We start from the raw sequence: 16,517 nt of genomic DNA, 5'->3' as shown, positions 1-16,517 counted from the left end.
GAGTGGGAGGATGATGTGGAGGGAGGGGAATATGCAGGGGACAGTGAGCCCAGGTTTATGGTATAGGGATGTGGGTGCAGGGCGTCCCTGAAATAGAGAGGGATGGGGGGCTGGCACACAGGGAGCTTGTGTGGGGTGGACATTGGAGGGACTCAAGGAGCTCTGGTGTGTTCAGTGAGCTTTGCTGCAGAAGCTGGTGAGGGATGCCTGGGTGGTGCTGGAGGGCTGGGGCGCAGTGAGGAGAGCCGGGGCAGTATATGCCATGTTCTGTTTGGACTATGCTGGGGAATTCTGTGCTATGATTGTGGGACTTTTGTTATGATTTACATGCATTCACCCCACAAGGGCTATTTGCCCTTAGAAAGTCTCTGGGGACTATTTCTGGGGATTCTGAAGCAGGGAAACTGAGGCAGGGAAACTGCCTGTCATGCTATGGCCTGCTGCAAGGGGACACGCTAATCAGGGCTACCCTCTGACTGTTCCCCTGCATCCCTCATCTAATGTTGAAAACCATTCAGCTACTAGTGTAGATATGAGGAAAAGGCATTTTCAACACTGTTACACAGAGATTTGCTTGGCGGTAATTTCCCCATTCCCCTCACTTTGAAAGCATCTTCTCGTAATGCTGCCACAAACTGTTCTGTTAGGGTTCTGGGCTAAATGTGAAGCGAGTCCTGAATTCCTAAGGAGTGCTTGAGTAGAGCTCTTTTTTCAAACTACAGTAAAAGATTTTTACCTGCGTTACAGAGCAAGCGGAGGGTTTTTTTTAATCCCCTTTGTGATATCCTCTCAATTCCACTTCTCTGGTGCAGGTTCCACCACCTTCACCCCTCTCTGGGTGGAATCACGCAGTCCTATTACCACCCTTAGACTGGGTCGGTGCGTTTGGCACCTGAGAGTCCAGCAGCTGGTCCAAGTGACTCAAAAACCGCTTCTTCAAAACAAAGCATTATTTTATTCACCCAAAGGCATGTAGCAAGCAGAGAGGGATAAAACAACAAAAGGCCTATGCCTGGGTCTTACCTAAACTTTATTATTTTCTTGCAAGTTTTGCATAAATTCCACTCAATCCAGACCCCTGTGCTCCTGGCCTGGGAGAGTCAGACAGCCTCTGTAGCATTCTCTCTCTCTCTTTGTCAGAGACTCATCTCTAGCTGCTGCGTGCTCACCTCCTCTCATCAGCTAGGGTTTTTAATGGTTTAATGCCTCTTTGATCCTAGGCTCGGAAAAATTAACCTCCAGCCTGGCTGGAGCCCAGTGGGTGGACATGTCCCAATTAATAGCTCCCCCATTGTTTCCTTTAAGATTTTGGCAGGAACTTATCTTTGTTGTTGTTTTTGTTTCCTGTTTGCTTCCTCCTAGCAGCCTCTTTTGATTAATTCCATGCAGTTAGGCAGGATAATATTAAATAGGTAAACCGAGTCATAACAAATACTGTAGGTAATTCCTTTGTTCCCTACAATTTGCAAGCCCTGAGTACAGGGCCCCGAGCTCAGACTTGTGTATTTCTTCTTTTGATAATATGATTGATGTTTAAAGGAGGGCAGGTCCTGCTTTCCTTTTGCTGCTGCATGGGAAACTCTGAATCCTGATCTTGATATTTGTCAGGGAGGTTAATTTTCAGTTGGTTTTCTAAGATCTGTTGTAAACTTTGGGCCTGATGGTCAGCTAGTATAAGCTGATGTCAATGGAGTGACACTGATTTGCACTAGTTGGAGGTTTGGCCTTTTATGTCTCCATTTATATTTTCTCATTGATCTTCTGCAGTGCTAAACCATGTTATTTATTCTAAAAAGCACTCCAGTTTACCGGTAATACACAGCAATGGAGACTGAAGCAAAATTGGTCAGCCCTAGGTGTTCAATTGCTAACTCAGCTGTTAAACTAAACCCCATCATTATCATTGGCTAAAAAAAGACCGAGCCTACTGTTTTAAATGTTACAGGAATTATTGCTTTTTATCTATCCTAATAAACACAGCTCTTATAATCCATACATTTCCCAGTTTCACTTTGGGAAGTTCTCTAACCCTTTCTGGAATTATCCAGCCTCCGGTATTTTTTTCCTCATTGTCACCTATTTTAAAACACTTGTTTTGCAGAGACCATGACTTTGATTACTTGGAGTTCCGTCTCTGGATTGGCCTGTGGTCAGCCTTCCAGTGTCTTGTTCTGGTTGCTACTGATGCCAGCTTCCTGGTCAAATACTTCACCCGCTTCACAGAAGAGGGATTTTCCTCCCTGATCAGCTTCATCTTCATTTATGATGCTTTCAAGAAGATGATCAAGTTAGCAGACTATTACCCAATCAATTCCCATTTTAAAGTGGACTATATTACATTTTACTCCTGTGTCTGCATGCCACCAGAGCCAGGTAAGAGAATACTGTATTAGCTCATTGACTTTCAAATATATGCTCTCACTTGCGTGCTCTCTCTGTCATGCTATCACTGTGACATCTAATTTAACCATTAAATTGTGACCCTATGCAGATGAAGCCAACACGGGGGTGGAGGGCTGAGCACCATGTAAGTTCCAATAAAGCCCTTTAATGAGGCTTTAAGTGGCACATAGCTCTTGTGAATTACACCCTAAGTGCTGATCTAAATTTCTCTGTAGGCCTGGCATCTGGGGGCCATCATGTACATCATTACCAAGAAGGGTAGATGGTCTCCTGTGTTCTCATTTCCTCACATATCTGTCATCCTTAGTTTTGAATGACATTTCTCTAAGATCCTGGGGAAGGACTGAAAGCAATCATTACGTCAACAGGCTGGGGACACAGTCTCTGTATACACGGCACCTTTCTTCCAAAGTGCAGGGGATTGGCTACGCAAGGCTGGTATATGAATAAGAGGGGTGTGTGTGTGTGTGTGTGTGTGTATAATACAATATTTTTACGTAATAGTCGTAGGGGATCAGACCAAACATTTTTGCCTATTACTGTAGAATGTGCGTAGTGCAACTGAAGTTTTAATAGGCACAGATTAAAGCTTGGAAATACAGGTGGAAGCAACCAGCTAAAAAACCGCAAATACAAACAGGATGCTTTATGCTGTGTGCCAGCTTTCTTCATTATGGGTGAGTTGGTTATTCCTGAAACATTTTAGACAATGACGACTGAGTAAGAAATTTGGCATTCAGACAAAGTAAACGGAGTGTTACAGCATTGTACCTGCCAGACAGGAAAATAATCAGGTCAGTGCTATCCATGTATCTGCCACGGGTTGACTGTAACTGGATCCATTGAAGTCATGTATTTGTTATCCATTAAATGTAGATTTGTTAAGGGCGGGATTCTCAAAAGTGCTCAGCATTGGCCCAGCTCTGCTCCCATTAAAGTCAGCAGTAGCTTTATTATTTATTCCTCATTGGGAGAAGAGCCGAGTTAGGCCAACCCTGAGTGCTTTTGAAAATCCCACTCTAGACCGACAGCATTTTAAGCTGTCCATTTAATAGACTTAGATTTTCAGTTAAACGGATCCAGGCGGAGTGGGGAAAGGAAGCGGTGCAATAGGAATCTGTATGCGATTCTGTGCATTTGGGGCGGGGAACCCTCGTGCTTGTGTAAAAACAGATTTGTACCTGGAAATGTGTCGCTAATCCTTGCTTTTGTGGTGGGAGGGGAGGGGTGATAGTGTTTAATTCAATCACAGTCATGAATTCCTGATTTTAGAATTTCCATTTCACCTTGTTTACATTGTAACCATATATTTATTGTAGAGGAAAAGGCAGAATAAATGAATTACTGGTCTTTGGGGACAACTGTAGTTTGCTGTTGCTCACATCACCCCCTAGAGAAATTTCCAAACCAGCCTCTGGTGGAATTCAGGCTTTGTTTAATTCACGAGTGTGCATGTGGTCTCATCCCAGCCCTTACACTTTGGTGCACACCCTAAACTCACTGCGTAGTTCGGCAATCGCACATCACGGGGAAGGGCTGGTGTGTAGGAGTCGATGCTGTGAGCCTGATTCGCTTCACAACGGCGAATCAGGCCCTCTGTCTGGCTTGATCCCATGCTTCCATGTTCCGTATTGTGAGGAGCACTGAACTCTCACAGATGATTAGGTCTGAAATCCCAGTGCAACAAACACTGTCTATAAAAATTCTGTCAAATACCTCTCCATGTTTTCTTGCTCTCCTAACGTGCCCAGGTGTGTTCTTTCCTTAGGGCTCCATTGCACCTGGAGGCCCCTGCACTGCCCCAGGAAGAGTACTGGAGGCATTCTGCCTCCCACAACTCAGTGCACAGGGGAACCCACAAGCTGCTACACTTATTTAAGAGATGTTGCATATTCCCCGCCCCTTGTGTCACCTGCTGTGTAGGGGGAACAGAGCCCTGGCTCTGCCTGCCTGCCGCCGGGCACCATGCTTCTCTTTTTGATTGTCTTGGAAGCAATCCTGTGTCTCCATGAGCACACACAAGCTAGACAGAACTAGCCCATAGCTAGAAGAGTATTCTCCACATTACATCAGTCAGAACGAGCTATAGGTGGGATTTTCAAAATCTAAAGGAGTTAGGAATCTAACCTCCATTGACTTTCAGTGGAGCTTGGGTATCTAACTCCCTTAGGCACCTCTGAAAAGCCAATCCTATAACCTTAATGCTCCTTGGGAGAAAACAGAGACATTATTTTGGAGGAATCCAATTGTTTTTATGGCCAGCATATTCTTATAACAATAAAAACCAGGTCTTTCATCCCAACGTGCTTTCCTAGCAAAAGAATGTGGTCCTTGAGTAAATAATATTTTAACTGGCAGATTACTTGTTTTTCAGCACCAGGATGGTATGTAATGATGACTTAACAACTGCACACAGGGAGATTGTGACATTTTGAACCAGGAAGCAAAGTTATAGGAAAAGAATTAGAAAATCTCATGAATAAACCCCTTCCCCCTCCTTACCTAGCATTAGCACATTCCTTATTCAAGGGACAAGCTTGGAATTTCATGGAGGATACTCTCTCACTCCTCCAGATTTGCACATCAGTCCATGTAAACGCCTGGATGACATTACCAAGATCTGCATCGGAAAGATAAGGCCTTACCCTTCTGCCCAGGCATAAATGGAGACAGCCAGTCCTGACCATGGCTGTAATATGGTTATCTACATGCTATCCATAGTTCAGTCAGACCCGCAAATTCTGAACTCTGGTACAAGCATCAGGCACTGCCCCTTCACCAAGATGTACTGTAATCCCTGCCATAGCTTCTGGTTGATTCTCCAAACCTGTCAGTGTTGCCTCAAGTTTTCTCTGGATTGAGCCTCAGTCTGCTAGCTCTCAGCCATATTCCTCTACACATGGGGTCGGTGACTTCAACATGCCTGCTGGATCCGTTGAGATTGGAGCCACAAAACTGGGGGTCACCAAAACCCTGCTCCTGATGTTCCTTGCTCCCCTCCCCTAATAGCCTCATCTAAACCTTGAACAAAAAGGGTGACAAGATGGGTTACCTGTGGTAACCCGCATCAGAGTGCTCTCGGGGCTGCTGAGAGATCTCTCAATGTAATCTTCTGGGATCTCACAGCCCAGAATAACGGGAGCCACTCGAGCAGCGCTGCTCACTTCTGCGTATACCTGCTGGTAAATCTAGAGTACCCGAAGGACCACTGTGTCACAGGCTTTTTGCTGGAGTGTTGCGGGTGGAACAAATCTTGTGATTCAAAGATTAACAGAGTGTGGGGGAAGGACTGGAGAAATTTCCCATATGTAGCTGTGGTGAACAATGGAAAGAAGAAACATCATCTGGAAGGAAGAAGAAAATAATCTGCTCCAGGTTTTACACTAGGCTCAGAGCAAGCTGGGAAAGTAATGTGCAAGTCTTGTTCCTGGAAAACAGTGTCACATGACAAATCGCCCATCGCAATGGCATTAACTGCCACCCGTCTAGGTAGTCTCAGCTGAAGGCCAGGGGTTAAGAGGGCATGCCAGCTCCACTGCTCTTATCTCTGTGGCTGGGCCTTTGGGCTGGGTCTGAGGCACATTAGCAGGGAGGTTTCCACTGGCCATATCTCATTTATTAAATAGCTTGTTTAGTACTTCAGTCTTGATGCTGGCCAATTGACACCTTTCAAAAGCCTTAAATTGATGTGTTTTTCTCTCTCTCTCTCAAACGTGTGCGCGCCAAAGGGAGCGTTCTCTTTTCTTCTGAGTCTGTTTAAAAAAAAAAAATTGGAATACATTTGTATTTAAATGAATCGTTTTCCAACTCAGCAGCTCCTTGTGGTTACTAGGAGAGACCGTTCCCCTGCAGCTCAACAGTCAGTGCAGCAGCAGAGTCACGGGGGTGTGGGCAGGGAAGCACCAGGTAGGAAACAGCACATTTTCAAGGTGTGCAGCCTCCTGCAGTTTGCTTCCATGCTGTGTCTCATTGTTGACTTTTCTGGGGTGGGCATGCGTAAAAACCAATGATGATTAAAGGCAAAGCCACAGAATGCGTCACTGCAGTTTCTCAGGGTTTGTTCATAGTAAAAGCACTAACTTGTCCCTAGTGTGCCATATTCAGAGAGCTGTGTGTGACTTCAAGAAGTTATATGTATTCAGACCCGTTGTACTATTTAAAGCATAAATGGTTTTCTACAAAAGAAACTGCTTCATTTTAACCACAATATCTGTAGATCTGCATGCTACATGCAGTGTGGTGCACTATCCTGCTGAATTTCATTTTTACTTGACTCTGTTAATCGTTTGAACACACTGGCTTGAGTAGTTCAAACGGTTTTATATTGCTGTTGTGGATCATCTGTGAACGACACACAACCATATAGCATTGCTGGAGATGTGTACCTTGGAATCCAGAGGGGAACATGCTGTGCAAAGGCAGGATCTGGTCCGATACCCTTGCTTCCCCTGAAATCCCCAGGACAGAATTTCTGTCAGTAGGGCACCTTGTAATAAGTAAGCAATGACAAACAATAGATTGTTTAGTTTTCTCTTGATGCTACTCAGGGGCTCTCCAAGTCAACTGGCTTTTCTACTTGAGAAAAGTTAATATGTAGGCTAGGAAGAATTCAACTTCAATTTTTTATAATTTTAACTGATATCGATATTTATTTTTTCAATTTTTATTGATTTTACATTTTCACAGTTGTGGGAAATTATGGAGGGGTCAGACAATTTAATGACACTAAATGTTCAGATTCAGAAAGTTAAAGCTTGATAAGCATTAAAACACAAATCGTCAACATCACATGTTAACATATGCAAAGTCAGTATCCTTACATCAAATTCTAAGAAGTTCTCAAGCTGCACTTTTTTCACTTGGCCTATCTGCAAATTTTGATGATTATCGATGGAAATATTTTTTTTGCTGGTTGTGGTTATGCCTGCATGACGTGCTTCTTTCAGCGGCGTGCAGCGTACATACGGGTGTAGTGCCCCAGCACAGGTTAATACAGCTACGTAGACCATGAGGCGCAGCATAAAGGAGTAACGACATGCCTGAAGTACGTGCTTGAGTACGTACCCGACACAGCTCTCCACTTGCTGGAGCCATGTCGGTCTCTCCATCTATGCCATTATTCTTAGAAGTGTCCTGCTGCCTTTCTTCAGGCCCTTCTCCACCGCAGAGAAAGACTCCAGCAGTGGGGAAAGGCTGTGAGGTGTGGTGTAGAGGTGTATGGTGAAATTGATGTTATCAACATTTACCAATAAAACCTAATCTTTCCGGATCTCTTAATATGTATGACAATAGTGCCTGTAGTCTCACGGCGGCAGATCCTGATGCCTAAAACGAGTAACACTTTACACTGCTAGTAGTTGCGCTGAAGTCAGCAGGGTGACACGTGGAGTAAGGTGCTATTCAGTGAGAGTGAAGGATATCGAAAATGGACCCACAGTAATTTGAAAAGAGGAGCCTTTTGGAAATGGAAAAAAATAGGGTTGAGATTTAAAACTTTAAATTTGTGCAAATAGAATTATACTTCATTGCTTCTATAAAGCACTTGATAGGCATTTTATTGCTTACCTTCCTAGGCTTCAATCAGAGTATTGATATGCATTTTACCAATGAAGAAGTTGACTACAGAGAGATTCAAGGTCAGTTTCTGCCAGCCTTATGGTATCTTACTTTGTGAATGATCCCATTGATTTCAATGTGTCTACCCATAAGGTGCTATTTAATGAGAATTAAAGTGGCAGGATCTGCCCCTAAGGGCCTTGACCAAGACTACTTGGCTAGTCATTAACAGAGGAGGGAGCAAGTCCTGGCTCATGGTTCCCTTCTGTAACCACCGCTGACCGCATTTTCCTCTAGACATCATTACTAATACCTGCTAAAACAACTCCATAATCATCCTTTCTTTAATCAGTGTCTGCTTTCTTTTAAAATTTGTAATAAATGACTCCACTGAGAGGTATTTAATCCTCTTATTTAGTCTTTATGTAACACAGAAAGGATAGGTTAAAAAGGCAAAAGGTGGCATGGTCACAGACGAATAGTTTCTTTTGAGGAACGCTAGATGCTGTCTCGGCTTTCAGTTGTGCTTTCCCTAAGCTTTGCACCTTTTTCGCTGTTCCTTTTTCTATTGCAAAAATGAACCCCAGGTCATTGTAAACCTCCCTGCTTAGTATCTTTAATACTAAGTGAAAGTGAAAAGCAGTGCAGTCATGGGTGAAGTGAGCTGAAAACCCACAGTGGGGCTGTTGTTGAGAGGAGACATGCAGAACAGGAAGGGCCAGGACACTCAGTGGTTTTTGAAGATCTAGAAATGTGCTTATCTAGTTTTTCTTTATTCTGAGAACATATGTGTATATGGTAATTGGATTCACTCTGTACCACTAGGCTCATTAAATGTAAAAGGCCTGACTCTCTATTGTCCTACACCTTGCGTGGTCACCTCTACCAGCGCAACATAGATGTAAAATGCTACCATTGTGATTTTGTAGCATTTTACACCCACTCTGCCCTGCATCAGTGACTGTACAAGGTGCAGGGCAATGGTGAATCATGCCCCAAAGCAGCAGATTATGCCTCTCTCACTGATGCAGAGTCTACACCAGGAGTTAGGTAAGTGGATTTTTCACACCTGTGAGCGATGTAGCTTTGCCAATGTAAGTTTTCAGTGTAGACCAGCCCTTACTCTGCAGGAAGTTCCTCCAAATTCAGTCTAAGGAGGAAGGTGCAACTCAACATGAGCAAGGGGATCAGACTGTGGCGCAAAGTAACTTGGAATCCTAGTGATACTATCAGTGTCTTCAGAGCACATCTCAGGGCTGTAAAGCCTCATGGCAGAAAGTATCATAAGCAGGACTAGGACACCCATTATAATACTTTTTTATTGTCAGCAAAAAACTCAGTCCCCCTAACTTTACCGTAAGCATCAGAAGATGGAATAAAAAGACAAATGGCAGATTAGCTAAAAGACATTCCTAATTCTAGGGGATTTTGCGTAACTCCGGAGTAGGTGATCTCTTCCCTGTGTTCTTTATTATACATATAGAACATATCAAATCTTACTGGGTGTGAAAATACAAGAGGGTGATAAATTGCCAGCGACTGTGGTGTTGTGAGGTTTGTTTTTGTAAAGTAGGTTCAGGTAAGGTTTTATTGACTCTGTAAGTAGTCAGCTCAGCTGATGGTGAGAGAGAGAGGTCTTTGCTCATGCTGAGATTTATACTTTCAGTTGTTTTTGTTCTTGTTGCAATTAAGATTTGGCTCCAGAGCTGTTGAACCAGCGCTCTGTTTGCGTTGTAAGTTATTACATCCTGCTCTGCACATGGCAGCTTCAGAAGGCCACGGAACAAGATTTCCATAGAATTGCGTCTCGGGCCTTTTGGCAGGGCGTTGCCTGCAAAGAGCGAACAGGGAGTTTCATTGTCATTGATTTTTTTCTCCTTCATCATCCTGGTACTCTTCTACATATGTTTATGGCCACAAAAGATTCCCCCCACCTTTTAAACTAACGCAACTTGGGCTACATCTACACTACAGGGGGGAGTCGATTTAAGATACGCAAATTCAGCTACGTGAATAGTGTAGCTGAATTCGACATATCGCAGCCGACTTACCCCGCTGTGAGGACGGCGGCAACATCGACCTCTGCAGCTTCCTGTCGATGGCGCTTACTCCCACCTCTGCTGGTGGAGTAAGAGCGTCGATTCGGGGATCGATTGTCGCGTCCCGATGGGACGCGATAAATCGATCCCCGAGAGGTCGATTTCTACCCGCCGATTCAGGCGGGTAGTGTAGACCTAGCCTTGGAGCTTGATTAGTAATTGTACGTCCCTGTTCACTAGAGATGCCCCTGTCAGTCAGTTGACGGGGTGACTGATGTTTAGATGCTCTCATCCTAGAGTTCTGCCTTCAGCACATATAGCTGATGCCTCATGGCTGCCTGTCCTCTGTTCAGTTAGTGCCAAACAAGGACTAATTTTAGGTGAGCAGGTTGCATTATGTTGCAAGTGACACCTCCTCTATGGAAATTTCCCCCATATGGTGGCACTGAAACATGCTCATACCATGCTTACCTTCATGATGGAGGATAGAGAGACGTCTCTCACTGCAAGCCTGATTGGCTTTGTTCTAGGGGACGGAGGAAGAAGGTGCACATTAAAAACAAAGCTGTTGACATCGTCAGCAGGATTTTTGGTACCCTGGAGTCACTGCATGTCCCCGTACATGAGAACTTCCCTTCAAGAGCTTGATCCTCGCACTCAACCAGTCTGGATATTATACAGAAAATGTGCCCCAGTATGTAATTTGGGGGTTGGGCAGGGTGGGGGAGAGCGGGAGGTGTTGTTTAAAAATACCCGTTCAGTTCCTGGAGGAAAGGAAGCCGGGCTGGCCGTGATGCTCCTGTGCTTCCCCCTGATTGTCAAGGCAGTGTTCAACCTTGTTGCTCTTCTGGACTCTGCTGCTGGCCAAAAAAGGCTCCTTCCCTATATGGCTAGCCATGAAGCTGCACTCCATCTTGACTGACATGGCCCTGAACACAACTCGCCTATGCTACTCATGAACTCCTCGCTTGATTACTGCAATGGCCTGAATCTGGGAATGAGTGGGGCTGCTCTGAGGAGGCTCCAGCTAGTTCAGCGTGTGTCTGCCTGCTTGCTTAGCATTGCATGGGGACATGAACGCCACCGCTCAAATGCTCCAGACTGCACTGACTGCCACAGAAATTTGGATTTAATTCAATCTCCTGGGTTGGCTCTTCCAGCCACCCAGTAGCCTTGGGTCCAAGTTATCTCCAGCAACATCTCTCCAATAACAGTGAGGTCTTACTGGTACCACAACAACTGCAATCATCAGGAACAAGAGAACTATAAAGATGGAAAGTGAGAATGGTGAAAGCAGGGAATAGGGGTTTCTCTGTGGTTGGCCCACAGCTGCCACTAGAGATTAGAATAGCTTTGAATTTTACCATGTTACAGACTCATTGTAAGACCCATCTCTTGAATGTAGCTTTTCCCCATAACTACCACCTCAGGGAAGGTGATGGGGAAGAAAGAAGTGGGGCTGGACAAGAATCACTGGAGGAAACAGAACAAAGACAATCCATTGCTGTGTACTTAGGGATAGGAGGGACTAGAGGAAAGAAATGCAACATGTTGCTTTTAGATGCTGCTGGCTTTGTAAATTTTTGTAAGGCTTCCCAATACCACAGTGATGAGCACAACAAATAGAGAGGTAGAGAAGTCCTTCAGGAATGAAGCCTGAGTAGATAATGAAGAGTGTATGCTATGAAAAGGGGAGAGGTTGCTGAGTGGTGGAGCGGACTTCAGGTTTACAAGATTATGACTTCTTGGTTTCAGTTCAGTGCAGTCCTTCAGTGCTGGCCTTCATTTTAGGATGTGACAGTGCAACGGTAATTGTTGGACTCTACCTTCTTGTGTGTTTCTGCTCAGGGGGAACAAACTATTCTGTGCGATAGATCTTTTACCTGGTATGTCAGGTCTGCACATAGGATTTTGACATGATTGGAGATGCTGAAAAAGGAACTTTAGTGCCTGAAACAATGCCAGAAGAGACATTTACTGCATTGTCTGTAGTGCTGTTGTTGAAGGAGGGGAATGTTTCATGTATTCAAGCCCAAATCCTCACTCCACATTTCTTGATTGGTATATTTTTCATCATTGCATTTCATCCCCACTACCAAATAGGTTTGCATTTGAGATACAAACATGTTTTCATGCCAGGCCTGTATCAATAGGGATGAAATATGATCCTGATGGAAATCCGCTTGCAAAATCTGGAGTAGAATTTTAGGGCAGGAATACATGACATCTTCGCAAGGAGAAGGAGGATAACTCACTTGTTGTAGAACTGGAAATCTTCTCTAAATTTAAATATATCCCATTAGTTATATAATCCACCTTGCTATCATAGTGCTATAAAACAAAATCATACCTGTTTAGTTTCTCTAATGCAGTACGGTTTATACTGTGCGCTGTTTTAACGTAACTGAAATATTCTTATTGATGATAAAAGTATTTATTTGAGTTTTGCAAAACACAGAAACATGCTTGGAAAGTATCGCTTTCAGGCACAGTCCCCTGTCTAAATGAACCTTAAAAACCCAACTGACTTGTAATGCTACAGTGGTAAATTTCATAGGGCAGGGTATATCTGTAGCACAGTGAGAGTTGTGACTGTTTATTTACCAAGCTGCTGGCTAGTATTATCGACTGCTCCTTTGGTTGTTTGACTTTAAAAGTTTTATCATGTCATGTAGCCAAGAGGTTTACATTTGGAACAAATGGGCATTTATGAATTCTGAGTTTACAATGAAATACCAGTGAAATTGCATAGTCTTGTCATGTGAATAGCAAAGTAATCCATTGTGATTACTTCTATTATTTTCCTGTCAATGCCAAAAGCAGTCGTACAGGTTTAATTTTGAAGTGTTACCGAGGTTTCTTATGATGCTATATTTTTTAGGACGTGTCTTCACTGCAATGTTAGCGCAAGCTATAACTTGAATTTCCCCCCTAACTTGATGCCTGTCCAGTCCCTGCTCACAAATTTGTATCTCAGATTCAGGAGTGCTTGAAGCTCGAGCTGTCCTGGCAATGGGGACTCGGGGAGGTGTCCTGGCAATGGGGACTCGGGGAGGTGTTTGAAGCTGGAGTGCTGCTGATGCTCAAACTTCTCGTGCTACGAGGATGCAAGAGCTGAGTTACAACAACTCATCAGCTGCTAATCCAGTCGCTCTGAGAAGCTAATGAAATCGTTCTGTGTCGCTCTCCAGTGTCGTTTTGCCATCTGGTTGCTCTCACTTGAGCTAGGCAGCTCCCATGGAGTAATCTGAGTGATGGACTAACTCAAGCTAACTTTTGCAGGCAGGCAAGCCCTCAGGACTTGTGGGTCATTTCCAAACATTCCTTTTGGCTGTTTTCACTTGAGCTAAGACGACAGCAAATATTATTTGCTACTACTTTAATAAATGATGATAGTTTTTTAACATCTTAAATTTGTTCCCATTCTTAGCTGTTTAAACACCACTTTCACAACGCTTCATTTTCTGTCTTCTCTTTCAGATAATAGTTCAGTATTTAATGAGACGACAGCAGCGCCAGTTGATTGGCTGACCAGTTCCTCTGCTGAGAAGGTAAGTGAGGCTTACAGGAAAGCCGGCATTGAAAACCTCAGTGTGCTGTTCAATTATGTGTTTGGAATAGATTGGCACCTCTGCACTACTGGCGCTTTTACTCCAAAAAATGGATTAAAAATAGAGGGGCGGTTTCTAAGCAACGTTCTAGTCCCATTGCAGAGAGCCAGAGAGGGAGTTATTGCTCCTTTTATTAAAAATAATCAAAGCACAATCCCATCCTGGATAGTTACTCCTACGTTGTTTTTCCAGTCTTGCTTTGGGAACATGTGATGTATCACCTGCTGTTTGAGACTGTGGCCTTGCATGGAAAAAGGTGGCACAGATGTAAGTGAGCTTACCATCTCACTTTCTCTCCCGTAACCATGACGCAGCATATCCAGTACTTTACAACTGAGTTTGATTTTAAGTGTTCCTCTTACCCGTAGTGCGATTTGTGCACCTATGATATGTGGTTTGCCCACAGAGATACTCTCCCTTCTTTCAGAGGCCTTTTCAACTGCTAGCAGTGCAGGCATAGGAGGATAGGTGCCTAATTTTACAAAATATATTATAATTCTGGATATCCCAAAAATCTGAAACGCTAGTGGAACTCACGAGATGTGTGCAGACGTAAACAATTTGAGCTGCATGATTTCATGTCACTTCCCTCTTCCCTGCCGCTGTATGTTTATTGTCCATCTTAGATCTTAAAAATGTTAGGGCAGGGAGGTTGTCTGTGATGTCTTAGTGCCATGCCCTCCTATGGTGCTATAGATATAGTTTGGACACCATTAATATCCTCACAGTGGTGTTACCTTTTGCCTAATAGGAAACAGCATCATAGTACCAAAATTAATGCTGTAGTATTGTTAATTACTTGCAAACAGTAAGCCTCATCCTTGTGATTGGGGTTGGTCCTGCTTTGAGCAGGGGGTTGGACTAGATGACCTCCTGAGGTCTCTTCCAACCCTGATCTACTATGAGTCTATGACTGTATAGGTCAGCACTTGTGCCCATGAGGCCAATGGACTCCTTGTGGCTGGAGGGACCTTCCCACGCAGATCTGCTCAGGGTTGTAGTTCTAAAGATGTTAACAAGGACCACGGTACTAGTTCTCTCACTACAAACTTTAATTTGCTGTAGTTTGGGCACATGAGAGCTCACCTGGGAGGCAAACTTCTGGAAGAGAAGGAGAAAAGAATATAACATGGTGGTTTCAAGCTTTTGTTTGGTTTTCCTGAATGAAGACTAAGTTTAAAACAGGAAATTTAACCTAAGGATGCAGAGCTGCTGGCTGGGTTTTCTTCATTATTATTTTTGTTTTTGTTTCTGAAATTGAGGCTCTGTTGTGCTACACCTAGTAAGAGAGAATCCCTGCCCTAAGGTGTTTACAATCTTAAATAGACAAGACAAAGGGTGTGTGGAGGGGAGGAGACAGAGTCCAAGTGACTTGCCCAAGGATACCCAGCCGGTTGATAGCAGAGCCAGGAATAGAAGCTAGGTCTCCTGATTCCCACCTAGTTGCCCTGTGCGCTGGACTACGCTGCCTTCCTGGTGTCTCCTTTTAGTCTTCCATGATTTTGTTACTGTGCGTATGTGCAGTCATTGTGGTACTTCAGCAGCTGAGTTCCGCTCTTTCACTGGGACTAAAAATTGGGTCCTAATTGTTCAGCTTCCCTTCATAGTAAATGATGCTTTTAAAAATGATGAGCAGCCCCAAGCGCTAGTACAACACTACCTGTCAAGGCTCTGGAGGCCGCCTGTCAGGAAAAGAACGCCAGTTGCTACTTCAGTTTCATTAAGAAGAACAGCTCTTCTCGCTATTTGTGGAGTTTGCATTCGATTTTCAGGCTTGGGGAATGGCTGGAGAAGTGCATAAGGGGAAAGTGACTGATTAATTTAGGGGGGTGAAGATATAAAAAAAAGCCCAGTTCAGAAGAGGAAGCTGGTGCAAATAACCCAGCAGGTCATATTTCCAGATGCTCTTCTGTGGGATAGGGTCCACAGCACCAGATATCCCCCTCCCTTAAAGCCCCACATGCTACCATCCTTCCTGCGACTTAGTAGGACTGGCCGGTGCTCCCTTCAGAGCTGATCAGCATCTCTCCTGGATCAGCCAGAGAGAGACGCATCAGGCAGCGCTCTCCCTTCGGGAGCTGAACAAGCTGCTTCGGTAGCTCTCCCAGCCCGGGGGAGTTGGACACTGGACCCAGAGATTAATACCTGTTCCCTTGCATGTGCCAGTGTAGAGAAATAACTCCAGGACCAACTCAGTGTTTTCCCTCTAGCACTAAGCTTCCTTATAGTTTTAGAACAAAACAAATTGTTAGGGGCACGTGACGATGTTAGGACTGGGAAGAACAGTCCTATTATAAATCCTTGTAGACAGTTAGCCAGGGAAGCAAATGTGCTGAATCTTTGAATGTACTGTGACAAAGTGAGAGAGCTTCAGGGTACTACTTGGAGTTGACATTGCAATTGTATCTGAAAATGGCATATCTCATTTATCCGCTGGTGCAGAACCCTTACCAATGTACTTCCACTGACAGCCAGCCACAGTGGAAGGTCATCTTGTTGGTCCATGTGTTGCCCGCTTAGTGCGTGCGGTCTAATCTCAAAGCTGGAAAAGGAAACCTCTGTAATAAAACATTGTGATTCTTTGGGTAACGACAGTGCAGCCAAGTAGTCCAAAAACTTTCCATCTATTTTAAATCTATGAACAGACTCTGGTACTTCAGAGTACAGAGCCCTTCAGTGTACCTGTCAGTTTCAGATGTGCTGCCTCTTGAATGATTTAGTTAATGGCAAATGCTTCTGATGATGGGTGTTTGTTTTATTTTAACAACATGGTAATGGGGAAAGGGCTCATGAGGAAACCTTCATTTTGTCTTTTGTGTGTCTGGTGACCCGAACACGCATTTTCTTTGAAACATTCAATTAACACTAGAGTTGTGCATTTATGAAGCCATTGGCGTCCAAGACCTAG

The 16,517-nt window shown here is 44.1% G+C and overlaps 1 protein-coding gene across 11 annotated transcripts in view; it reads left to right on the top strand.

Moving 5' to 3' along the window:
- SLC4A4 (solute carrier family 4 member 4) overlaps positions 1–16,517 on the top strand; it is a 253,723-nt gene that overhangs the window by 195,757 nt on the left and 41,449 nt on the right. For all 11 annotated transcript variants that reach the window (XR_010601212.1, XM_042856335.2, XM_065595954.1 and 8 more), the window contains 2 exons: positions 2,102–2,373; positions 13,479–13,549. Coding sequence is in view for 10 of the 11 variants with exons in the window: in XM_042856335.2 (XP_042712269.1) it covers positions 2,102–2,373; positions 13,479–13,549 (343 nt within the window). In the remaining variant the exon portion in view is untranslated. The remainder of the gene's footprint in view (positions 1–2,101; positions 2,374–13,478; positions 13,550–16,517) is intronic.

Source organism: Chrysemys picta, chromosome 5 (assembly GCF_011386835.1).
Source record: "Chrysemys picta bellii isolate R12L10 chromosome 5, ASM1138683v2, whole genome shotgun sequence".
Lineage (NCBI taxonomy): Eukaryota > Metazoa > Chordata > Testudines > Emydidae > Chrysemys > Chrysemys picta.
Note: the sequence above shows the minus strand (reverse complement) of the source record. Positions and strands in the feature narration are given on the sequence as shown.